This window comes from Cryptomeria japonica, chromosome 5 (assembly GCF_030272615.1).
Source record: "Cryptomeria japonica chromosome 5, Sugi_1.0, whole genome shotgun sequence".
In the NCBI taxonomy this organism is placed as follows: domain Eukaryota; kingdom Viridiplantae; phylum Streptophyta; class Pinopsida; order Cupressales; family Cupressaceae; genus Cryptomeria; species Cryptomeria japonica.
Window position 1 is genome coordinate 508,601,078 of NC_081409.1, and position 26,823 is coordinate 508,627,900.

General features: G+C 34.4%; 1 protein-coding gene across 12 annotated transcripts in view; it reads left to right on the plus strand.

The window, feature by feature from the left end:
- The first annotated feature begins 274 nt into the window (after positions 1–274).
- Positions 275–26,823, plus strand: part of LOC131064878 (digalactosyldiacylglycerol synthase 2, chloroplastic) — a 95,446-nt gene continuing 68,897 nt past the window's right edge. For 3 of the 12 annotated variants that reach the window (XR_009111328.2, XM_057999194.2, XM_057999199.2), the window contains exon 1: positions 1,891–4,119. Coding sequence is in view for 8 of the 12 variants with exons in the window: in XM_057999194.2 (XP_057855177.1) it covers positions 3,472–4,119 (648 nt within the window). In the remaining 4 variants the exon portion in view is untranslated. Of the gene's footprint in view, positions 736–778; positions 1,212–1,245; positions 4,120–26,823 lie in introns of those variants that run through there. The other 9 variants (XM_057999198.2, XM_057999195.2, XM_057999196.2 and 6 more) reach the window with 9 other exon arrangements.

Here is a 26,823-nt window from a genome sequence, read left to right on the forward strand (position 1 = left end):
TTTTTTGAACTTCTCAACAAAAACATATTGAAATGATATCAATGTGATTATCTGATTTTGAAAATTTCGTTATAAATAGAATATTTGTCAAATAAGCTGCTCTTAGCTCAAATATTAGATGCCCCCTAAACTCAAAATAAAAAAAATAATAAATACAATAACTTAAATGTTTGAGAAATTGCATTTTATTTCGGTTGACGTTAAATGGTGTGTAATTTTGAGAAATGGGTGCTTGGTGCGTGCAAGAAATAAGACATAGAAGTGGCCAAGTTTACGCTGCCGTTAGCACTATAATCCATTGAATGTTCCCCCTTTCCCCACGCATAAATTTGTGTTTCATTTTTATCATATTCCAATCATTCCAATCAGGGAAAGTATATTCCTTTTATTTTGACCATTTAAATATGCCAATCTGTAATGTCCATCTTGCATCTCCAACCTGTCCAGAGAATCCCTTATTGCAGGAGTTCGAAATCCGGGGAATAAAGCAACTTTTCTTTTCTTCGCTTACGGGCAATGCGTAATGTATAACAAATGAATGCTTTTCTTGTCGTATAAAGAGAATTTCACGTCTTTTAACAAACGTCCACGAGACAGGTAGGTAATTCCAAACTAAAAGTCTTTGCATATTATTATAAGCCAATAGTCTTCATATTTTCCTCCGAATATTTTCATTCTGCACATTGTATCCCAATACAGTAGTAATTTGCTCAAAACGACTGGAATTTTATAGAGGTAAAGTGATCCTCCTTCGTTTTCCCTATTCTTTTCTTTTGTTTCTGTGTGCCGGAGAAAGAATCCATTCACCTCTCGTATCCCTCTCTCTCTCCGCGTCTCTCTTTTGGTTAAAAATTTGAAAAGATTTGGAATTTTGATTTCTTTTTTTGATAAAATCGAATAATCAGTAGAAAAAAATTCTATTCATTTAAAAAGATTTCGAATTTTTTGCCTGTGTTGTACAAAGCGAAGAATTTTCAAATGCTTTGTACTTTATTGTCTGTATTGTGCAAAGCGAAGAATTTTCAAATGCTGTGGAATTTTTTCTTCAAAAATATTTTCTTATTTCAAGAACTCTAGCCTAGGATGTTTGTGTTGCCCGCTGTTGAATTTTCGGTCTTTTTCAGAATTCACAGTGGCAGGTTTCATGTGCAGTTTAAGCTAAAGGAATCTTTGTATTTTTCTTCCCATCTCAAAGGCTTTGAAATTTAAAGGTATAGAGCAACATTGAATTTTTGGATTCCAATTTATATGTTGTTTGATAATACTGAATTCTAATGTTAATTTGGCCATTCGGAGTGCCTATGCATGTTTGTGTTGGTTATTGGAATTTAATTAGTTGATCTTTTCATTTGGTGATATGAAGCGCCTTAAAAGCCATTCAACAGGAAGCTTTGAGCCTTTATGCTAGCTCTTTGTGTCGGATTACGTGCGCATCTTTTTTGCTATTGTAGTTTCCAAAGTAAATTGAGTGAAATTTAGATTGTCTCCTTAATTAATAGAGTAATTATCATAAAGTATTAACTTTTAGTCTTAGGACTCTCTGATTATAAGGTTGTCAATTTCCCATTGTATTTATCCGTCTGTGATTCACCTCATACAAGTCCCTTCATTAGAATTGTGGCTTCTCCAGCAAAATCTAGCTCCCATTCTTTTTATTGATTTCTGTTGCATTGATCCTTCAATCTTCCTGGAGGCATCCACTACATTAGTTATTTAATATTCTACATTCTTGGGCTCTAACATCATCTTGGAACAATTATGAAGTTCACAGACCCCCAATAAATTTTTTTGAGGAATTTTTTGCTCTAGTTGGGAGATTCTGAGCTAGTCTCTTCAATTAAAGAGTCATTTCAATTTGTCTAACAGCTTACTAAGATTTTATTTTTCTAGGGCTCTCTAGCAAATCACAGTTCATTCAATAATTGAAAAGGGTAATGAATGGAGGCCTCAGGTAGTTGCTCTCAAGGTTTGTTTCCATCGATTAACTTTAAGAAGTGTCTTAAGATTCTTGACAAGAAGAAAATATAAAGCAATCCTGTTTGTTGCTGTGTTGTGTGGTCACCTATCTAAGGCAGTTCTGATCCACACTAGGCCAATTGGGGGAACTGCCATGATGTGAAATAATTTTAAAGTGTGGAAACTCATGGTAAATAATTTGCAGGCCAGGCTTTGATGCTTTTACTGGTGTTACTTCTTCTAGATGCCATTTCAGAATTCTTACGGATTTTGCCTTGAGAAGACAAAGCTAAAATTACAGTGAAATACAATCTGATTATTGGTACATTGGGTGACTAATGGCCAAGGGTGGAGATACACTGGATCAATTTAGGAGCTACGATCAAGTGCCTAGTATTGGGAATAACTTGCAGTAACGGACAACTCATTTGTGACAACATTAAATCTCATATTAGACCTCCATGTCCCTCACATTAAGCCTGGAAGGATCCTCTTGTGTCTGCATAAAATTGTTGTACACCTTTAACATTTATCTTACTTAGTTTTGACTATAACATCAATTTCTTTTTTGTTTATTCTTATGAATCTCTATTCCGATACATTTCCTTCGTTTTTGCAGTACAAATCTTATGATTATTTTTGCATCTGTTTCATCAGTATTTTCCATAAATTGGAGGCGAAACAAATATTTCAATGTAAATGCAGAATATTTGGCTACTTAACGTGGATTAGGTGGGTCAATTGGACACGTCACTGCTTCCTATTGATGCATACTGAAAACACTAATTTAGGAGTTAAACCTAAAAATTTAAAATATTCCCAATGCATGAACAACAAAAAACATGAATTGAAAAAGATGAAAATCAAAACACCGGGAAAGGGAGAAAGCATGGCTTATTAATTTTGATCCATGATCCTTGAAGTGTTAATGTAACTGGATCTCTTATTCCTATCATGCGATGAATCATGAAACTCATTGTAATGTTTGCATATTCTATATTTTCCATTTGCTATTATTTTTCACTTTATTTGTTGGATGTTTCAAATTTATGCTAGACACATCCACAGACTTGATGTTTCCCTTTTTCTGAATTTCGGCAGCACCATTGCCAATACCAGTGTTTTAAAGTTTTTCCCTGCTGCCCTGTTCCAGACAACTTTTTTTTTTTTTTTTTAATCTTTTATCTTTTTTCTTTTTGTGGTGAGTTTGGCGTTTTAAGCCATTATCCACAGGTCGTGTTGCGATGTAGTCTAATTGAGAAGAATTTTTTTTAGATCTTCACATTTTGCTAACTTAAGCTGTAACAATACTATACTAGTGTTGGATTTTGCATTCCTGAGAGAAGCATTTCTGTCAAATACCGCCATATGTATTGCCATAAAATATGGGAATCACTAAATAAGAGCAGGGGCTATTGTTAAGTAAGTCTGCCATGAAATTCTATACAACAATATCTGAATGCATGCTACTTATTAGATCACCTGGGTTTTTCAGTGGTAAGTTGGTCTTCTCTAATGACAGGCAATTGCATGGGAGATCAAAAATCTCAAGTACATTCTCTAGAGGGATCATTATCTTTAATACCTAGGAGCTGGCAAAATGTGAGAGAAAATGCAAATAAAGATTTACAACTTGTCCTACAAAGAGCGTGCTCATTGAAGGAGCCTCTTACTGACTTAGCACATTCATTCGATGAAGAGTGGGAAAAAGCATGGTTCCAGAGATGGCAGGATATCACAAAGAGTTCTATATCTTCTCCGTTTAAAGTTAAACCACTCAAAGAAGATAAATCAGGATTGCTGAAAAAATGGGAATCAAATTTGATGGAATTACATCACTCTTATTCGAAACCAGAGTTTCCTAGCTATGAAGATAAGGTTTCTCTAAGAGGATTGAAACCTTTGAATGGCAGGTTATGCATTCTAGCAGCTAAGGATCAAGACACTTTGAGGAAGAATGAATCCCTCATCCCCATAGAATGGTCAAAAATTTGGCAGACACAAGAAGAAGGAAAGATTGCAATTGAAGATTCGGAGCCACTGACACACTTAAATGCAAGTTTGAATGACATAGAAAGCTCTGCAGCTTCAAGCAATTCTCCTGCAGAGTTCTTTGAGAAGCTGAAGAAGACAAAACTTTATCGAAATTCAAAGAGACCCCTGGTATGTCATATGGTTTCTTGCACAAACTAAAGAAACTTATTATGTCAAATGCTTTCTTTTTTCTTCTAGAAGTTAATAATTGCTAGGGCCGTATACGACATCTTAATTTTGCTTTCAATCTGTATGTAAGCATCTTGTACTTCTATATATAAGAGAAACCCGGCTTGCAAAGAAAAGGAGTTCATATCTATCCATAGACATCTTGAATTTATTTTGGAACCTAACGTTAATGCAAATGAGAAGTTTCTCCTCTTGAGGTTTATATCATTTTCATTGCACTTTGCTATTTCCAAGATCTCAAGGCAATGAAACAATTAAAATTTGGCTTTTGTTTGAATTGTAGCCTTGCAGTATCAATTATATTTGTTAGAGAATGCTAGGACAAAGACTTACCTGGTTGGTGTCTTAGAAAATATGCTATGTACTGTTATTTTAATCTCCTTTTGTTTCGGAAAAATGATAGTCCATTTGTCTGTCTTGAAGAAAAATATTTACTTGTTCAATTTTTTTTTTTAATTTTCCAGGAAAATCCAATAATACTACAACAAACATGCAATAATATTTAAGATAACCATTCCAGGTTACACGTGCTTCATTCTTAAGAAATTTTGTATCTGCAAATTTTCATATATCTTTTTGTATCATATGGTGCAGTATTTCTAGCAGCTGAATCCTTGATTTGGGCTGGAAATTCTTGTTCTGTTTTGTTCTTATTTGATATCCAGGCCCTTCATCTAGCTTACTGTTAGCATTTTGATTTGCACATTTTTGTACAATACCAAATGAAACATCGTGTATGGATTAACCTATCTTCACATTAGAAGGTGAAGCCACCTTGTAATAAAAGAAAAAACTAAACCCTAGGAAACCTAAGAAAATGACCCTTAGCTCTTTACAATATGTGCAGGTTAAATCTGGGGGTTTTGAACAAGAATTGCAAACAAACTAAAGGAAGCCACCTTGTAATAAAAGAAAAAACTAAACCGTAGAAACCTAAGAAAATGACCCTTGGATTTTTGCAATATGTACAAGTTAAATCTTGGGGTTTTGAACAAGCATTTTAAACAAACTAAATCAATTACCCATCTTTTTGTTGTTAGATAAGGGCTCAAGGCTTATCTGCACTTCTAATCTTTTATTACAGATTTTATATCTTTTCCTGAAATTAAACACTGATAATAGCTAACGAACATTCATGTTGTCTAGCTAATAGTAGAGACTAGAAAGCATGAGTAAAATGCAAAACTTAGAACTGGATTACACATGCAAAGTTAAACAAATTAAAAGGAGGGAATTGCATACAAAGCTACAATTAATCCTTTGATGAAATTTGCAATTTAGAGCTTGCAACTTTTTCAATAAAAGCAGTTCGATATACATCCACAATCGATTCACAAGATCACATAGAAGCTCGAACAATAATCTTAGCAAAAAGTAGCCATAAAAATTACCATTCCATAAACATCTAAGTGCCAAAAGAACTTATTTATAAGCCTTTATGAGGTTTTACATGAGAAATAATAAAAAGCCAAAGGCTAATTAAATTTTCTTTGCAGTGAATGGTTTGCTTGTACACAAAGCAATTTTATTATACAATTTTGTCTACAAGTTTAGTACCTAAATTAGAAAAACATCCAATAGAAGACCTTCTAGAAGGTTGTCTTAAAATAGCCAATCTATAATTATTTCTAAAAATTAAATTTCCTTGAATATGATTATCGTCTAAAAAATAGTGACAGCTAAAAATTGCTTGGGCTAAAATTAGCCAATTTGACACTTGACTCTTGGCACTGTCTTGATGAAGTTGTTCTGTTTTGACCATGGTAGATCATTTAAAGAAATCCTATAAGTTGATGAACAAACATGGTGACTTGAGTTTGATTCCTTCCTTGCAAACTGATGCAATTTAGTGTCTTTTACGTGGATCTTGTCCATGATGAACAAGAATGTTTATACTTGGGCAATTGTGATGGAGCTTGAGGAATTTGTCATGAAGGACCTACAAAATGTTAATCAAGCTTGCTTCATTCGCATTCTTTGGCATTTTGAAGATGAAACCTTGACTTTGACATGTAGGAGTTGTTTTTTGACCTTCATTCATGTCTTCTACTTGCTTTTTGACATCTAACCCCTCTCATGTGCACCTAGGGAACTTGAAGGAAGTTTATCTTCCATTTTCATGTTGACATCTTAACACTAAGACTCTCTTGTGCATGCATGATGAATTAAAAGTACTTTTTGATAAGTTTTTGAGTTGACATCTTAACACAATGAGGCTTAGGGATGTGTCTAAGGACACAAGTGCACTTTTTGATATGTTTTTCAATTGTCAAGGTGACATTTGTTCTTCGAGGGGGGAGTGCTCTTTTTACCTGATTCCAAGTTGATGTTTTGACACAAGGAGCTTTATGAGGACGCCTAAGGTCATTAGAGCACTTTTTACTTAAATTTTGCATTGACATCTTGAACTTTAAATCATTTAGGTTGCTCATGAGGAAAATATCACTTTTTCAAGTTTGCACATTGACAAATTGACATTGATGTCACAATAGGGTTTCCTAATCTTCTTGGAGATATTTTCTATGATTTTAGTGTACCTTTGGCACACCTTGGATCACTTCTATGCCTATCTCCATTTTGAAATAACTCCTAGGTCCCTTTGCTTTGTCAAAATGTTCCTTGAAGGCTCTGTCATTCGTTTTACTTTTCTCTACACTTCAATACTTTCCTTGTACCCCAGTTGATTGTAGATCATGCATAGGTGCTGACTAGAATTGATGATGTAAGTTTTAATCAGATTTACACAGTATAATTGTATCAGATTTATACAAAAGGTATTTTTATAAATTTAAAGATAGAACATAGCATAACATAGATTTAATATGAATTGTCTTGATACAAGTTCAATTGATATATATATGTACTGTATATGGACTGCTGTTAGTATCTGACAACTTTAGACTGCTGTATATTTCTTCTAATAATCTGAGTCTGACAATCTCCAGCCTGACTGAAGGAGACAATCGACTTCTTATATATAAGATTATTCAGGGACGGATTCACTGAACTTCGGTCTGCAAATGATTCGATGATTATATCTTCAATATCAAAGTTCAATTGTTCTGGGAACTGTCTGATCTGCACACAATATCACTGTCTTATTAATCTGAGAAGTACGTGTTGATATATATATAATATTTTGATAGCATCAAATTAAAATCATCTACATCCGCAATGAGATAAATATAATAGTGATTGCATCTTGGGAAGACATGACTTCTCCAAATGTTGCAATCCCAACCGATTCATAAATAAATCGGGTTTACATAAACCGATTCATTTATGAATCATTTTAATTAAACTCTGCTAGTTATATAAATGAAACTAGATAAATATAGATAGACAATTTAGATAATTACGATTATGAATTAGATAAATAAACAATAGTGATTTTTTAAGTTAATAGCTGATTTAAACAATAAAGTATATAAGAAATTAAGTAATTATAAACTACAAATGTCAAAGGCTGATTAGGCCAATTTGACATTTGTTTTATCTACATAAGATAATTTAGGAATTAACAGATGGCATGTTCAACATCAACAACTATTGATAACAAGGACTCGAAAATGACTTAGAAGCAACAAATGACAAGGTTTATGCTTAGAAGTTGATTCAATACAATTTTTTTTGTATGGGTGCAATAACTGGATTTGTTTAAAGACCATGGCACATACTTGGGACTATGGAGAAACTCAAAATCTTTGGTTCATCAGTAGATTTGTCTCTTACTTCAAAATCATATTGCAAATTAGAAATACATCACTACATAATTATTACATCACAAATGGGGAAACATGAGAAGACACAACACAAAAATAGCTCTTATACAAGAATGGCTTGAGGGGAACAAAATGGGTTACACAAATCCATTTACAAGCCAAGGAAAGTTGCAATCTCTCCTTACAAGATAAGAATCCTAGTGTGGTAATATGCCAAATTGAGAATTGTGTGAAAGATCTGTTGCGAGAAAGGTTTAGAAAGACATTGAAATTCCTGTTGAGAAAATATGGATGAGAATGGACCATTGCTTTGTGGCTCAAGATGAATAAGAAAGTTTTCAATATCACTGAAATTTACATATCTGTGAGAGATATTTTGTTGAAGTGTGATGCTTTTATTTATCTTCATGATTGGTGACAATCTTGTGCTTTCTTTTCTTTTCATCATCTCAATATTCTTTATCCTTTGATAGGCACTCATTGATAACTATTGACTCTTAAACACCCACCTCTTTAAAGATGTCCATGGACATTATTGTGTCTAGAGTCGATGCTTTAGAAAGCATGCCTTTATATACTTTGGTTGCCACTCTTCATCAAAATTTTGAAGCAAAAATGTCAACTTCACATCAAACTCTCTCTAAATATTTCTTGATTGATTGGTTGTGATCCTTGGTTGATGTTCCAAGTAAAAGTTTCCACCTTTAGTATCAAATTCTACTCTCTAGAGAAGATGGCATTTGAAAATTTGGAATAGATTGAAATTCCTCTTTGCTGATGCGCAAGGAAGTTGTTGGACTTGAAGTTGAAACATCCTTAGAGTCGAGAAGATTTTTGCCCTTTGACAATGAGTGTTGTACCCATACAAAATTCACATATTGTGTGAATTTTAAAGCTAATTTCTATTGTTATCCCAAGTACAAGTCATGGTAAGGTCTTGTCCAATTTGTTTTGTTTTGTTGTCTTTGTGTCTTTTTCATGAATGTCAACAACTATGGAATGAGGCTTTAAAAAACGTTTATCACAATAGAGAGAAGAAGTTTTGTTGAATAAATTTTAAACGCATGAGGACAAGTGTGTACTTGAGCGAAGGAAAGTCATGAATCCAATGAGGAAGATCAGTATGCACTTGATATAAGGGGGAGTTTAAACTTTGAGCATTGATATGTAACATGGTGCACTCTTACAAAGGAGAGACTCAACCAAATTCAAGTCTAGAGTTTCCATTTTGAGGCGTGTGCCTCTATGAGGAGAAATTGAAGTTTTATTCAAATCTCAAAGAAAATGGCTAAGGCTTGAGGTTAGGGGACATTTGAATAAGGGATTTTGAGAGGTACAGATATAGGTGCATCCCTAAGCATGTAATGCATATATATTGAAGGGCAATGCAAAAAGGAAATATGAATTTCATAAACTAAATTCAATGGTGTGTGTGTAGAAGTGCTTGGAAAAGGTAGAAGAATAATTTATGTTTCAAAAGTCCAAAGAGTGTTTAGGTGCACACCTAGTGATGAGGGGTGCATTGCCATGTGAAAAATTCATAATGCAACATCTAGTGTGCAAAGGTGCACCTCAAATTGTATACTTAAAAGCCAATTTGTTTTTCTCAAGGGCACACTTGAAGTAGAAGTGTAGACTTAAGGAAAGAGGAATTCAGTTTCAAAGTAGAGTTTTAAGGTCCATTTATGGGTGTGCACTAAGAATGCATGTGTGCACCTCACAAAGGAAAATTTGATTTCAAAATTAGAAGATTAAATCATCAAACATTAGTTCATGGGTTTGTGTGAGAGAATCAATTATGCACTTGATAGTGGAGATTAAAAGCCTACAAGTTTTTTGTTGACAAGGGGTGCTTGATAAGGAGGCATTCAAATTAGAAAATTCCCAAGTGTAGTGTTGAAGGGTACGCCTAGGAACAAGTTTGAACATTCAAACTTAATGTAGGGTTGTGCACCCCTTAGTCCAAAGTCTAAGTTAGCACTCTTAGGCACATGGATATGAGGGAAATCCAAACCACTTAAATGGTCACGTGCCTATACAGTATAAAAAAACCTCAAAAAACCTCAAAAAACCTCAAAAAACCTCAAAAAACAAAGAATTTATTTGATAAGGGCATGCATATATGTGGAAGATCCAAAGTTTAAGAATTACTTGAAGAAATCCACCTAGATATGGTAAAGTGTTAGTAGATAGGTATGTTTAAAGTTGCACACCCAATAAGGACTATGCTAGCATTTTAGCTCATTTTCATAACACAATATGGAACACTGTGTATAAGAGAACCATTCTTCAAATTATAAGGGGAAGCTCCTTGAGGCCAAACTAAACCTTGGACTAATAGAATTTACAAATGTGCGTGAGGTTTGCCTTGAATGTTAGTATCTACTTTGACTATGTTTATGCCTTGGATGTATTGTTAGACTGTCAACAATCAAGGCTGCAGCCAAATTTTTAGATTTGAGAAAAACTAACCACCCAAGCATGAACAAACATTGCTTCTTACTGATTAAATTAGAGACTAATATTTAGCTGCAAACAAAGTTTAGATTGAATAACACCAACAAATGCTATCTATTGGCTAAATCAAAGACCAATACATCAACATATGAAATGATTTAATAAATAAACATCTTATGGCTCCATGAAATCAATTACTCAAGGAACATACAAAATTATTTCATCAATGAATGAGCATCAACATAAAGTCTACTGAAGTTACTCAATTCAATTGACTTGACGGAATTACAAATGCAAGGTAATGATTTCCAAATAAACTTCTGGAACATAGGCTTTACATCAATTTTCATACATTCATAATTTCATTAACTAGAAAAAAATACAAAAATTTAACTTCAATCCTTTGAATGACGAAATTTGCAGTTTAAGTCTGCCCTCCAAGTACCTTCTATATTATGTGTTTATCACACATATTTATAGCTCTCGAGTCTTAGGAATAGCTTCTAGGGTTGAAAATAATATTAAAATAATTGCTTTAAAGCTAAGATACCGGGTTCTTCTGTTTTAGTACGGGTCTTGGTATGGTACTTTTCGGGTATGGGTACGGCTTGGGTTCTTCTTGGGTGCTTGGGTTCTTTGTGGATCCATAGAGAACCCAAGCATGCAGGAAGTACCAAGGGCTGTACCCAAGCATAGTTTCATAAATTAAAACCTCAGTTTCACTCTCACAACTTTGTGACATCAGTTTTTATCAAAATATGCCAGCAAGCAAGCAAGCAATTAAATATCATTTCAGTTGCATTTGTGAGCTATACATATGGGGTTAGTAAACTTTATATCAGCATTACTGAGATTGATTTTAGTTGATTTACATTATGCATATGTAGCAGCTGTTTGTTTCTGTTCTGTGAAATCACTTTCCTTGTGTTGTTAATGATTTGGCATTTTGTCAAATGTTTGAAAAATGAAATTGAACCAGCTTCTGCACTTGACACAGCTAGTGGTAGTGGCACTCCAATTGATTTTGGTTCAAATGAAATTCAACCAAATGTTGATATTGACCTTGATGCTTCTAATGAAGAACACGAATTATAGGTATACATTGATATAGACTATATTTTTAATGATTTTGATGTTTGAACACACACACACACACGGGCACCCAAGGAATTTTTTTCGCCGTACCTGCGAATCCGTACCCGTACCTGAATTGGTATCTTAGCTTTAAAGCAATCCTAATCTCCATCCTCTGCAACACTAAAACTGCCTAAAATAAGTTCTCCCTTGCTTAAATTTTTTTTTTTCCTTTTTTTTTCAGTTGGTAGCCTTTATCAAGAAAGAGATGAGATTTGATGCTTTTTTGTGTTAAAACTCGAAGTTGATGCTGATCCCGAACTTAGGTGATAATGTCTTGAAGTGAGGCATAGATTTTGAGTGGCATTGCCACTTGAAAAGCATGCCATACTGTTGTTCTATTCATGCTTTTTGGCAGGAGGTGATTCAGCCAATATTTAAGTTGACTTTTAGAGGTTCTTCCTCTGCAATTTTTTCAGGTGGAGGAGGCAATTTAGCCAATATTTATAAGATGACTTTTAGAGGTGCTTCCTCTGCAATTTTTCAGGTGAAGGAGGCAACTTAGCCAATATTTAAGTTGACTTATAGAGGTGCTTCTTCTACAATTTTTTCAGGTGAAGGAGGCAATTTAAAATGATTGTTTTTGCTATTCCTTTGAAACTGCCCTTGATATTGTTGAGCTGAACCATTCTGTTGAAACTGTCTTTTCATGTTTGTCAAATTGATTACTACTTGTAAGAGGGTTTCCATAGAACTTCGCACCATTTGCCTGATGGAGTCTTTCTTGATTTTTCCAGTGGTTATCATATCATCTTATACCTTGATTTCTTGCTTCTGAGCTTCTTGAAGTTCATCAATTCCCATGGATTTGACCAAGAAAGCAATCCCTTATGGAAGGATGTTTATGAAATAGCTCAGAAGAATTTGTGGAGATGGTTTCAGTGTTGAGTTGATCTTTTCAGCCAGGTGACTGAATCATGGGCAAACTCTTGCTATGTAATAGAGGTGCAAACTCAGATTTGTCCAGGCTAAAATTGTTTTTAATCAAGCTAAAAAGGATCAGTTTTTAATCAGTTATAATTAGTGGGTAAATAGGGCTTTGAGATGAATTATCATTGTTCATTCGAAATTTTTGCCTTTTCCATAACATTCAAACTTTCAAACATAGGCCTTGGGTTCTTAGTTGACATCGAGTCCTTATTTTACAAAATTTCGGCTGATTCACCATGTTAAAATGTTTGTAATTTAGTTATATCATCCCGAATTTCACAAGCAATCAGCATGATGAGGACATTTTCATTGTAAAAGTATGATTTAATGGCAAAAAGTGATAGGTTATCATTTTCCCTTCTCTTCATTCAAAGAGTTTCAAGTTTTATGGCTTGATTTTTGCCAAAGGAGATTGCTATGGAGGTCAGGCATTATGGAGTTTTCTAAGACGATGAAGAATAGATTGTTCTAAATACATTGGTGACAAGAGCTAGGGTTACATGCAAAATCAACAAAAGAAGGATTTTTAGATTCAGACATCAAGGTGAATTGTTAGAGTTTTTGAGTGTTTCAAAGAATCCACCATGATCATAATACAGGGAAAGCTTCATCTGAATCATCATTCAGAACCACCTATCAAGATTTACTATTTTTAGCTGGAACGATATTTAGCATGTCCTGTTTTTTAGCCATTAATGTTTTTGAAGAGAAGAGCATATTTCAAGTAGTCTATTTTTTGCTAGTGCTATTGATAGCTCATGAATTTTAGTGGCCTCTAATTTTAGCCCAATGCACTATTTTTAGATCACCTAGTTTTGAATCTCTTGTTATGTAAAAGATGCAACTTGTAAATGTTAGTTTGTAGTAATTTCTACTGGTAGTCTAACTTGAGATTGTTGGAGTTCAAATTTAGAATTAGTGGATAGAATTTTGTAATAAAGTTTGCACTGAATGTAAATAGTCAGTTCCTAATGCATAAGTGCAGTTAGTTTTTAAATTTATTTCAATATAATTTGTTGTAAAGGCATCTAAGTAAGTGCCATTTGCGCTTAGATTTGTATTAGTAATTTTCATGTCTACTTGCTAAAATTGCTATCAAAGTATTCAATATTGCCCAATAATTATTGAGGCTTTACATCACCATGATAATTAAGTTGGGTCTTGAAGCTCTATATTCAATTCTTATGTTAACTTGTAATATTTTGATTGTTTGTATCGATGAGGTGAATTGAATTGTTTCTAACCATTGCAAGCTATGTATTGTAAAGGTTAGAGAAGTGTAATCATCATAACTTCATTTTTCTTGTTTCCTTTTGATTTACCAAGTTTTTGTCTTGTGTAAATCTATCCAATCCTTATTTGTACTTGCGTTGCTTAGTCGATACCTTTCAGTTGAACAATGTAACTGTCCACTTGTAGGATTTACTTTCAGTCAAAAAGTATTAAAAACCTTTTTCTTTGAGTTGGAGTATGCTAGCCTTTTGCCAAAAAGACACCTTCGGTTATATTTAGCATGAGGTTAATCTCTTTATTTTTTGAAGTTCCTTGCCAAATATATTACTCATTTTTTGTTCCAAGTTGAGATTACCATTCAAAGGAATTTTTAGATATGACATAAGGTAAATGAGAATTACAGAGGGAATTGCCTTTAGCATTAAAATTCTGTCTGCCTAGGATAGACATTGCCCTTTTTAAGTAACCAATTTTTTAGCACATGATACTAATAAAGGATACCATAATTTTGTTGCACATGGACCTTCAAATAGAGGGAAGCCAAAATATTTTCTAAGGAGATTTACAATTTTAAAGACCAATAAATTACTAATTAGTAATTTCATTTTGTCTCTTGTAATCTATATGAATGAAAAAGGTTTCTGATTTTGTGGTATTGACCAGAAGCTTTCATATAATTGTGAAATGTTTCCTTGATAATTTTGGCTTCATTGATTTTGGACCAACCAAACAATAACCTGCCATCTACAAATTGTTGGTGATTGAATTGGTTGATCTCTTTTGTGATTGAGATACCTTTCCATTTCCCTTTATTAAACTTAGATCAAATGGATCTTCCTAAAGCATCTCCCATGATAATGAAAAGGAAAGGGGATAATGGACCCCCTTGGTGCAAACTTCTAGATGCTTTGAAGAAACCTTGGGTATTGCCACTGCCATTGATAAGAATGGAATACCTTGGGCTAGCAATGAGGCTATAAATCTAGTTCAACTGATTTTTGCAAAAACCAAATTTTTCTAGAGTTTGCAAAAGAAAGCACAAGTTCACTCTATCATATGCCTTTTTGATGTCTAACTTCATGATCATACTACTTCTCTGTGTAGATGATAGAATGAATGGCTTCTTGAGCAATGTTTTTATGATCCCATCTAGAAATGATTGGCCTAAGATGAATCCACTTTGTTGCTTTGCTATAATATTTGGAAGAATTAGTTTTAATTTATAATCTATTTGCCATTGCCTTTGAGACGATTTTGTATATGGCATAGATGAAAAAATTGCCCAAAAATTGTTGGACGTGCAAGTACTCACGTGCCATGTGGCGGTGAGTTACTCGCAAAAATACTCGGTGCCACATTTTTTTGTAGACTTACCACATTTCCTACAAATAACTTGTTGGAAATAGCAGGAAAAAGCTCTAAAAACTTGCCATTTTGATATTAAAAATGGCAATCTGTGAAAAATTTAAGCTTTCAGAAATTTCCAAGGCATTTGTGGATGTGTGACTAGGGCAACTCGCGGCTTGGGCATGGCACAACAGCACGATGGGAAAGAAATAGGTTTTTATCTCTTCTAAATTTCTAATATAGAATAACATACAATATAAATTTAAAGTAATACAATATAATTATATAATACACATTTAAAATAATATATAATATATAATATACAATAATATATATTATATATTTATATATTATTCTTAATTCAATAATTCATCTAGAATATAATATATAATATACACTAATATTTATTTATAGTATACAATAATATATAATTATACATTTAAAATAATACAATATAATTATATAATATCCATTTAGAATATACAATATAAATTTATAATGTTAATAATATTCCAAATTACATTCTCATTCATTTTGCCTATTGTTCGAGCATATTAATGGCATGCCAAAAGAATATTTTTAAAAAATATGTAGTTTTAAATGTTCAATAAATTTGTTAAGTTTTTTTCCAAGTTTTTGCCAAGTTCTGAGTTTTAAATTTGTTTGGACCTGCCGAGTTCGAGTTTTTCAACTATGGTATATAGTATTCCATAAGGAGATTGGGCAGAAATCTTTAAAAGAAGAGTAGGTCTCCTTTTTGGGAATGAGAGCAATAAATGTGTTTTTTAGATCTTTTAGAAGACTTTTCTTCTTCCTTAACTCTTTAGCAGCCATCCAAATATCTTTGCCCACGATATGCCAGCACTTGTGAAAGTAACTTGTAAGGAAGCCATTTGGATTAGGAACTTTATCTGGTTGTAGTTGGGTAGCTACTAGTTTTGTTTCTTTGTTTTAAAAGGATTTCATTTGTAGACCATTCTGCTTCATACCAATTAGTATAGATATATTATCAATATTTTGTTTTGGAATAACAAATCTGGGCCATCAGTGTTATTTAGGAGCTTTTGGAACCAACATACAACTTTTTCACCTATTTTCTTACCATCAGTAATTTGAAACCCATTGAGATTTTTGATATTACTATCCTATTCAAATTTTGGTGTGCTTTTATGGAGTTGTGGAAGTATTTAGTGTTTTTGCCGCCTTCTTTTAACTATCATTCCCTTGATTTTTTCCTCCAATATATTTCTTCCTTGGGAAAAATATCTGCATATTGGTTCATCAAGTCCTGTTCTAACTTAAATCTTTCTTGATCCTTATCACTAAGAATGATTTTTTCATTAATCTGCTCTAATTTCCCTTCTATCTAATCTTTGTCCTCAAAGATATTTTTAAAATGCACACTTCCAAACTTTGAGGCATTCTTTGACAGATTGAATTTTTTTTGTGAGGGTAAACATTCTTGTTCTTGTCTAGAAATAATCTTCCTTCCACCATGATTCCACATTGCTCATTAATTTTAGATGCTTAAACCACATGTTTCCAAATTTGAAGCGACATCTTTCTTGATTTTGTTCTCCGCTCAGGGTAAGTTATATTGAAAAGTGATAAGACCTAGAGATTGGAAGAATATAGCATTCACAAGTCCATGGACAAGCTGCCTAGTTGCCACCACACATAAATCTATCCAATCTTTTTGCAATGTTGCTAAAACGAAGCTTGTGGTTAGTCCATATGTAATGACCATTCTTTGGAATAATGTCCTAAAGATTTGAATTGGAGACAAACTAAAAAAACTCTAACCGTGACATTTCTTTTTGGACATCCCCTTTATATCTTGGTCACCAAGAATTGCGTTGAAGTCACCTCGGATGATTATTAAACATTGGGGATAAAGTTGATATTTTTTGTTAAGTCTTCCCAAACATTTTTCATTTGGGCACAAACAGGACCATATACCATTATTAAGAAAAAATGAAAAAATAAAGACATTTGATTTACTTACCAATGTGTTGATTGTTTTATCAGTTTTTCCACAATGGAGGATAGTTTCTGGAGTAGGACTAAACAACTTGAGGCTTCAGTTGATTCTTTGAAAAATCCATTCCATCTTTTCCATTTGTGGTTCAGAAAGTTTTTTTTTATGCAATTTAGTTTCTTGAAGAATGAAAATATATTTATATTTGATGCTTAATCAAGCGTCTTTTGTTAGGGGTGTTGAGGCCCCTAATATTCCATGAGGTTATCTTCATTGCGCTCTGGGAACAGGAACATCCTTCCTCGATCTCTGTAGCATGTTTATCTTTATTTGGCCTTTTGCTCCCCCACCCTTAGATGAGTTCTCTATTGGATTTCCTCTACTTATTTTTTTGTTCACCACAATCTAATTTGTCAATTCTCAAATTTGACTAACTTATTCCTCTTTCTTCGAAAGAATTAACTTCCTAGTTATCCTCCTCAAGTGCATTGACAATTGATCCAAAAATGGGCTCTTGATGAAGGGGACTAGAGACACTATGAATTGGTGAAATATCCCTTTTTAATGTTTTCAGCAATTTCTATTGAAACATGTATTCTTTCTGTTTTTGCGTTTGATAAAATGCCGGCAATGAAATATTTGACTAACACAATACAAATGTTTGACAAATTGCTACTTGAATATTTGCACAAATTTTTTATAGGAAAGACTAACACAATATCTTGCATGAATTCCTTATTAAAAAACATAATTGTTTGATACTATATGGTACTGGAATTTGCACAACACTTTGCTCACTCTAACATGATTTTACACTAATAACAAGTTTGGAGTAGCATACATCAATGATCAAAGTATATAAATCGTTACTAACCATTAAATGATAGCTGCTTGCCTCTTTGTTTGATTCCTCAACTACTATGCAAACTTTATTCCTGCCACGTTTCCTTTAAATGGTTCTCACATCCCTTTTATGGAGAGTCACTAGAGATTACAACCCCCGAAGTGTGGCACCTACCTGTAATAACCTATTACAGCAATTAGATTACCTTCTACCCATGAATTTCATATGTCATAAACTCCATCACTATTCCTACACTATTGCACCTTCTTTTTTTGTGAAGAGTGCCTGAGTTTATACTTGGTGTGGTCTGTATTTTATTTCACGCTGGGCAGCTAGTAATTCTTTGAATGCCTCATAAATCCTACGATCCCTCTTAAGCTGCTAATGTCTTAGAAAAGAGGTGGCCAGAGTTGAAGGAGGGTCCCATGACCCCCTTACAAGTCACCAACAATAGCTTCAAACGGCCACATCTTGTTTCATAGGCTGCCAACCGACAAACAATCTAAAATTCTTTTAAAACCTAGTCGCTGCTTTTTTAATTTGAAGTGTCCAGCTCCAATTCTGGTATGCCAACTACTATTTATTTGTGCTATTAGCATTAGGATTGTTTAACAATTCTCCTTTTTACTTTCATAACACTATTTAGGACCTTTGAACTTGTACGACCTGCCTTAGGGAATGGAATAGGGTACGGTTGGGATTAGGATTTATTATTTTGTTACCAACAAATAAAATTTATAAATTCCAGTTAAGTTTGGGATTTTTTAAATAAGAATTCTAAAAATCTACAATAAACATGTAATTACCTACAAATTCTCAAATCTTCTTGAAAACAAAATATTTCTTGCATTCATCACGAATTTGACCTTTGTATGAAGCTAATAATGAGAACTAGAAGGTTTTTGTCTTCTGATCCTAAAATAAGCCATGAGGGTTTCCATTCCTAGGGAGAAAGTTGAAACAAAGCTTTACAAAACAAGGGATTCTAGAAATTGATAATGAACAAAATGTTCTTCCTTTTCTCAATAATTCCCCTTTTATCACTTTCCATCCATACCCTAGGGGTAATCAACATTTCTTTTAATTAAATATTCACCTTTTTCCTCCAACTTAATCTATTAACTTTTTGGCCATATATTTTAATAGTCACTTTTAACTCCATTCAATATAATAAATTGTCATTTTTTTCAAATTATAGCTTAAAGTACCTTTTTGGACAACTTAATAAATTATTTCCCACACATTAGCCAAAGTTTATTAAGAATTTTAAAATAGGCCAAATATGACTTTTGACCTCACCACTAACACCATAGATGCATGTAATGTCCCCATTCAAGACCTAAGGACGATAAGAGTTGATATATGATTGAATAAGTTTTAATTAAATATTTAAACTTATTATTCAAAAGGAACAAGCAAATTAGAGTCGATGAGGAGTGATTAGATATAGATCATCAAATCAATGATTGGCTTGTTGGTTGAAAATTTTACAACTGGGGAGGTCTGCAAAATTGTGTTTTTTCAGCCACAACATGTGAGTAAAAACTCTCCTAATTCTAAGGGAAGGCTCCCCCCTTACTACTACTAACACTAATCTAATTTGGGTGGGATGACATCTTATTCTCTTTCTTCAGAACAAACGATATTCTTCTCTTATTTCAAAAAAAAAGTTACAGCAACAACAGTAAATACAAAAATGAAACTTTTTGTAGGATTTTTAGAACATAAAGGGAAGCAAAGTTTCCATGAAAGCACAAAGACTTTTGTCACTTCCCCGGGACGAGAAAATAGAAATGAAAGCACAAAGTCTTCAACGCTCCTACTGTCCTACCGACCTTCTCAAAATGATAATAGTGTACAACACATAGCAGCTCAAAGTTTGTCTATATTATGCACTTCACCTTACATGCACAAGTCTTAAAAATAATAGCAGCACAAAGCCTACAAGTTATCTCCTTACTTGAGCTTTCTACACTAGCTCCACACGTGATAAACAACTCAAAGTCTGCAAGACCAAGTCTAAAAACCAAACCTATAACTCTAAATACAATTAGCAGCTCAAAGTTTGCAAGATTGTATGTAAATCCCTCTTTGAACAATAGAACACAAATCACAATCAATTCCAGAAAATGTTGTCACATAACAACTTGAATTGGCACAAAGTCTCAACACAACTTACCTCTTTTATTGAAAGCAATTTGATTTACATCTAAGCTCAAAGTCTTAGAGTGCACATACAAATTGGCAGAATTTTGTTGCATTGCCAAAAGATAAAAATTACATAGAGCACCCTCGTCTATGTATAGGAGAGGGTTTGAGAGAAAAATGTGGGAGAAGTCTAACTAATTGAGACCTTTTCCACAACTAACTATGACTTATTCAAATTACAGTCCTATTGTCTTTTGACTTGTAATTTGTTTACATGCAATTACAATTCACAACAATGCAAGTGATATGATCTCTTGCAATTACAATTTCTGACATTACATGTAATTTGTCGAAATGAAATTACAAATGCATAATTGAAACTAAGCGTCTAGAGACACGACTCTATTTACATCATCCTTTGTTTGATCTTCATGCTATTATAAGACACTCTGTAATTGAAGTACTCGGGTTTGGGAATGGCATCTTGAAACAGAACAAGAACTTGCATCCTTGACAGTCTCTGTGTCCTTGGCCAACAAACTTTAACCTTATCACATGCTTGGGGTAGTACCATTTCTTCAGGAGGAAAATTCTTCTCTTCGTTGTGTTCTTTTTCCATGCTTGATTCACTTTGTCACTGGATGACTTCATGAGGATTATTGACCCTTGGGCTGTCCCATGAATTATTGTTGTATCTCTTCTTCTTTTGTTCATTGATAAAGAAACCATTTCACCTTATTCAAGATGAAATTGTTATAAAACAACACCCATGCCTTGATTTGTTGGTTTGATAGATCGTGTGTGCAAACAAGACTGACAATGGAAGGGATAAATTGATGCAAAAATGGGCTCACAAGTGAATTTCAGGTTTTGAGGACTACATTACATGTGTGGAAAAACAAGAGCATCGACTTGCAATTGTGGAGAACAAACATGCAACTTCATATGTTTAATGGGAAAATATAAGTTTGCACTTGTAATTGGATCCTAGAGACTCATTTTCAAGTGTTTTTTTGAGTGCATTTTGGACCAATTTCGGATCTTGGGAGATGGAATGTGAGTGCAATGTAGGGAAAAACTTTTACACTTCCACTTGTAATCGTGTCTTGAAGACCTGATTGCAAGTAAGCATTTTGATTGGGTATAAGCTTGCAATCTTGTGGGAAAGCCTTCATAATCTGTCTTTAGAACATTGGAATTTTGGGAAGGTAAGCAATGTTTTAAAACTTTTGAAATCACTTGCAATTGGGTCTCAGAGACCCTACTGCAAGTAATGAAAGCCATGGATAATGAACTTGCAATCACCCTTTCGAAACTCGAAATGAAACATAAGGGCTTAATAAAGAGGAAACAACAACAATAGGCATTATTGGTAATCGGCTGCAAATAAATGGAAGGGATGAGCTTGCAATAAGAAAACGGTGGGCATAAATGGAAAGACTCCAATACTTATACTTGCAATCGGGGTTGTGTAGACCGATTGCAAGTGCAAGGTTTACTAGGGCATGGTAAGTATAAGCTTGCAAGTGTGGTTGCAAGACCCGAATACAAGTGCAACACATCCAAACATTCATGTAATATGCTTGCAATTGGGTCTAGGAGACCCGATTACAAGTAGAGATAACTTGCAAGAAAGAAGGCATAAAGAGACTTGCAATCGGGTTCTAGAGACCCGACTGCAAGTAAATAAACTTGCAATGAAAACATATACCTTCACACTTGCAATGATGGACATAAAACCCGACTTGACAAGTAACTTGACAAAAACAATGAACTAACTTGCAGTGAGATAAAAAAGTTCCTACTTGCAATGACTTTCCTTGCAATGACAACAAAAAGTTCCTACTTGCAGCGACTGATCTGAAACCTGAAATTGCACAGAAAGCTAGGAAAATGAAGGCAAAAACCAACCAAAACTTGAACAACATGTGCCTTGTTGGGGGCGCCTGAAGGATGAAAGGCACGAGTTTTGAACTCATGACTGCCCTATCAGCAGGGCTCGTGACTTACCGTCACGTTGCGGGGTCATCCCAACACCTCTTAGCATTATTATTACTTATAATATTACTATAATAATTTAAAATATAATATGCATAAAATACTTTTTTTTTGATAGGTAAAAGGTTCTATTTGTATTAGTTTCCAAAAATTTTACATCATAGTTCCAGGACTCTCCGAGTCCTAGCGAGTCTCGAGCCGAGTGACCCTAGCCGAGTCTCATGGATTTGGGACTCTCCAAGAACTCACTTTAGGCAAGACTCACTAGAAACTAGTATTTTGCCTTGTCCTGCCGATTTTTTTGTCGAGTCTCAAGTCGGGTCAGCCTTGCCGAGTCCACGTCGAGTCCGAGTCTCGTTTCTATGTTTTACATCGATAGCATCATCTCAATTCTTCAATTTTGTACAAAAAATTCTATCGACAATTTATAACAAAAATCATATGCTAATCTTCTACTTTTATAGCAACAAAATTTCTACACTCCACCCCAAAATTACAACATATACACCCGCCTGACTCGATTATACTATCATATTATAAACAAAAAAGAACTATCATGTCAAAAACCCTGCATATCTACTATCCTTCAAGCCTCGGTTACACCTATTGTCACTTGCCCTGTCGTGCTGTGCACACACTCCTCGTCTTCGACAAGGACCCCTTTGTTTTTTTTGCCTTGCTAGCCAGCGGAGAGAGAGAAGATTTTGGTGTTTGCTAAACTTTTTGCCTGAAAAGTCCAAAATTTAGGCCAATGGTCATAATTCCCTTCGAATTTCATGAGTTTGCAGTGAAAAAGAGATGAGCTTTAATCATTTTGTGCCACCAAGTTTCAGTCCAAGGCATCATGGACTCCTTATGAACATAAGCAAGGGGTTGCAGCATCAGATTTAACTGTTTAGGGGGGATACAGACTAAGGAAATGAAATAAGAACAAGGTATGAAGCTGAAATGAAGACCAAACTTCAGTTTTGCCAAAGAAATAACCTCATTCCATAAGCCTTGCCGAAGTTCATGCCTTTCATGAGCAAAGTTCAGAGTTTTCTAGACTGTTGGCATTCCAAAATAGTTGAAAATGCCGAACTTAGGATTGAAGTTAACCTATTCCCAAGACAAGTTTGGAGTTTTCTAATGTTTTGGCTTGCAAATACCATGGAAAAAGGCCGAAGTTTAGGCCAAGTTTTGTGCATTACCTTCCAAACTTCGGTGGCAGTAAAGCATTGTTTCGGTGACCCTTCCAAGGCTGAATTTTAGGCCAAACTTTCTTGGTTTGTGCCAGAATTCAATGCTGTTCCTAATACTCCCTCAATGTCAAGGTTTATTCCCAAGTTTGCTCCTTAAAGTTGGGTTTTGCAGTCACAAAAGGTGAGATTGAGGGCATCAAGGGCCTTTCCTAGACCAAACAAAGTGGCATTCCAAAAATTAATGTTGATTGAAGCTCAAAATCAGGAGTAGTCTTCATTGCCATGGGACTTCCCTGTGCCAAGTTTGATCATTGGATCACTTTCTCAAAGCCCAAAGACCCTCGTAGATGCAAGCGTAGAATAATGTTCAAATCCTTCGGGGAATGAGTGAATAGTGAAATGGTGATTGATCTTTGACCTGTATGTTCATGCAGGATGGAGGACTCAAAGGAGGCCATGTGGAGATGCTTGGGATAAAGTAAGCTCTACAACACTACCATCTAGAGCATTGATTGAGTCAGAGGATTCCCAAGATAAAGCCAAAGAGAGAGAATTCCATGCTAGCATCTTGAAGATGTCAACAAGTAGAGCCAAGGACAAAGAAAGAAGGGTTGGATGGGCAAGGACCCCTACCACCATCAACATGGCAACAAGTTAAGAGCCAGGGCATAAGATTGAAGAAAAAGTTACAGAATGGTGTGCTGTAAAGCCAATTGGTGCCATTTCCATAATTCTGGAAGGCATTGACAGAACACATAGAATGCTACAGGAGTATGCAAAAACAAAAAAAGAACAACTGGATATGATAGAAAATAAATTTATTGTAAAAGCAATTGCTTTATTGTAAGATGACTACTTGTGGGCTTGGTTTAATGCAATTCAAAAGGGGGCCACAAGTTAGTTATTACCCAGCTACCAAATTCACCTTTTTGTTCCTCGAGACCCGTGCATTTTTGTCATCTAGTAGGATTAATTGAAAACAGTTGAAGGTAGCTTAAAAGGTGGTAGATGGTTGTTGAGGTCATTAACCAAAAAGCTGTCAGGACTTTTGAAAGGCAAATCAGAGCCATTGGATGAATGGAATCGTGGCCATTGATTCAAAATGTAAAGCCTATGAAAGGCCAGTGCCTCTGTCATTGTAAAGGGTTAGAAAAGTTAGAATTTTAGAGTTAGATAGTTAGGATTTTAGAAGTAGCAGTAGTTAGAAGTAGAAATAGAATAGAGTAGGATTGTTGTGCAGAAATTGTTGTAATGGCAGTTGGAGTACATGAATAAAGCATTGAAATATAGTGTTTTGCCATTTTCCCTAACTTGTTTGCATGGTTTCTCTTCACCTAGCTAATTGAAGTTCAGTGATTTTAATGGTGAAGTGTGAGGGTATCTGATTTGATTTCAGGTTCATACCATTGGAGGTTTGCTGACTATAGGTCTCTGTGTATGGTTAGTTTGAGCCTATTGTTCCTCTTAGTTCAACTGTGAGTGTTTGTTTTGGATTGCGCCATAATTGGGTATCTAGATGAATGTTCCTGGTCTGAAAATATTTTACTTCTCCTTGGAGCTTGCACTATTCCTGTAGAGTTGTGAGTTTATCTCTGGCTAAGCAGGAACTAGTTTATTTGAAATCTGTCTACCTATAGCACCAATTGTTATTGTCATTGTCCCTAGGATCTCTAAACCCTATCTCTTTGCTATTTATTTTAACTAGTTTGAGAGTAGAGCGTCGCCAGATTGCTATACCAGATGCAAACTGTTGGTTGAAAATTTTGTACATCTGGGGGATGTGCAAAATTGTGGTTTCAGCCACAGTGTGTGAGTATAATACTCTCCTAATTTAGGGAAGGCTCCCCCTATCTGTTAACTAATCTAATCTAATATGGGTGAGACAACAATCTTTCTTCTTCTTTCAAGAAAAACTATATTTGTTTCTCTTCACAGAAAAGTAATAGCAATTGGAAATAAATAACAACAATAACTTATAAAGCAAAATCAGAGAGGAAAATAAAGTTTCCTGAAAGCACAAAGACTTTCGTCACTTCCTTCGGGATAGGAAAACAATAACAAGCGCAAAGTCTTGAATATTCGAAATCCTATCTACCCTTTTATTATAATAGCTTCTAAGAACAAGAGCAACGTACAACAACGCAAAGTCTGCAAATATAATATACTTTTGAAACTAAAATGGGAATTATCACAAGCACAAAGTCTGCAATATTTCTCAACTTTAAATTACGATCTAAAACTAATTTCACCCTTGATATCTGCAACACAAAGTCTGCAATTAGTTGGAGTGAATCTCTTTTCAACAGCCTTCTACAACTTCAAGTAAGCACATAGATACATTCCACAATGACACAAGAACACAATGGGAATCAAATAAGATCTCAACACAAAGTTTGAAATCCCACACTTCTTTATATTACTCAAAAGATGACAATTTACAACTATAAAGCTCAAAGTCTTTATGAGTATAAAATCCTGCAAAATTTACTTGCTTGCAAAAAGATAAGAAATACAATAGACTCCCTCAAGTATATATAGGAGAGGGAGTTTGAGAAAAAGGTGGGAGGATCCTAACCAACTTGAGAAATTCTCTCAACCACCATGACTTATTCCAACTACAATCCTAATCTAACTCAATTTGTAATTGCTCAACATGTAATTACATTTTACAAAAGTGCAAGTGAAAGATACACTTGCAATCACAAAACTCATCTTTACATGTAACTTGTCAAAAGCAAAATGCATAAAATAAAAACTAAAAACTAAGTGTCCTGAGACACTCTTTATTCCTTTTCATTCCTAACCATGAAAGACTGGAAACTGCTGATTGATCTTTGCAATTTATCTGGATCGGGCCCTGAAGTATTATGGGCAATTGCAACAGTCTTGATAATCACATCATAATACCTCACTGTTGCTTCTTTATGTTTGTCAAGAACAACTTGCATTTTATCTAAATACCTGACAACTCACAAATCTATGGATTGAATCCACAGTAAACTGTTCTGCTTCTAGTTCCTTGCGGAGTCTTGAAACCATTTCTACAAGTACCTCATCTGCTGCAAGCAATTCTCCATCTGAATTTAGAATCTTGCAAGACTTTTTGTGAAAATTAGAAAGTATGTCTTGTTCAACCTCCCCACTCATCTCAAGTGTTACTTGCATCTTTGATGAGTTCTTTGGCAACCAACGATTTGTTTGTCAAAAGTTCATCAAATTCTATGTACTGTTTTCTGTCAGATATAATCATATTGTTGCACAACACCTCTAACTTAATCTGATCCATTTGATGCCAGATCTTCAAATCTTCTTCAATTGAGCTAAGACTTTTCTCAAAATCTTCCAAAATCTCATTCAATTTGGTTCTTGCTGCTCTAACGCTATTCAAAACATGCAATGCCTTCTTCACTACTTGGGTATTTTGATCAATCAATTGATCAACCCAGGTATCAACTGCTCTGTCTTTTTGAGCAACCTTTTCCAACTGTTTAACGGATTCCTCAGAAGTAGAAGAAGTCAATGGGTCAACCTGCTCTGAAGAATTTGTTATATTTTGAATTACTGTAATGAGATGTGAATTCTCTCTTTAAGCTCATTCTTTTTCGTCAATAGTTCATCATAATTCTGGACCAAGAGGGCTACTGAATCCATGGCATCATGCACGACACCTGT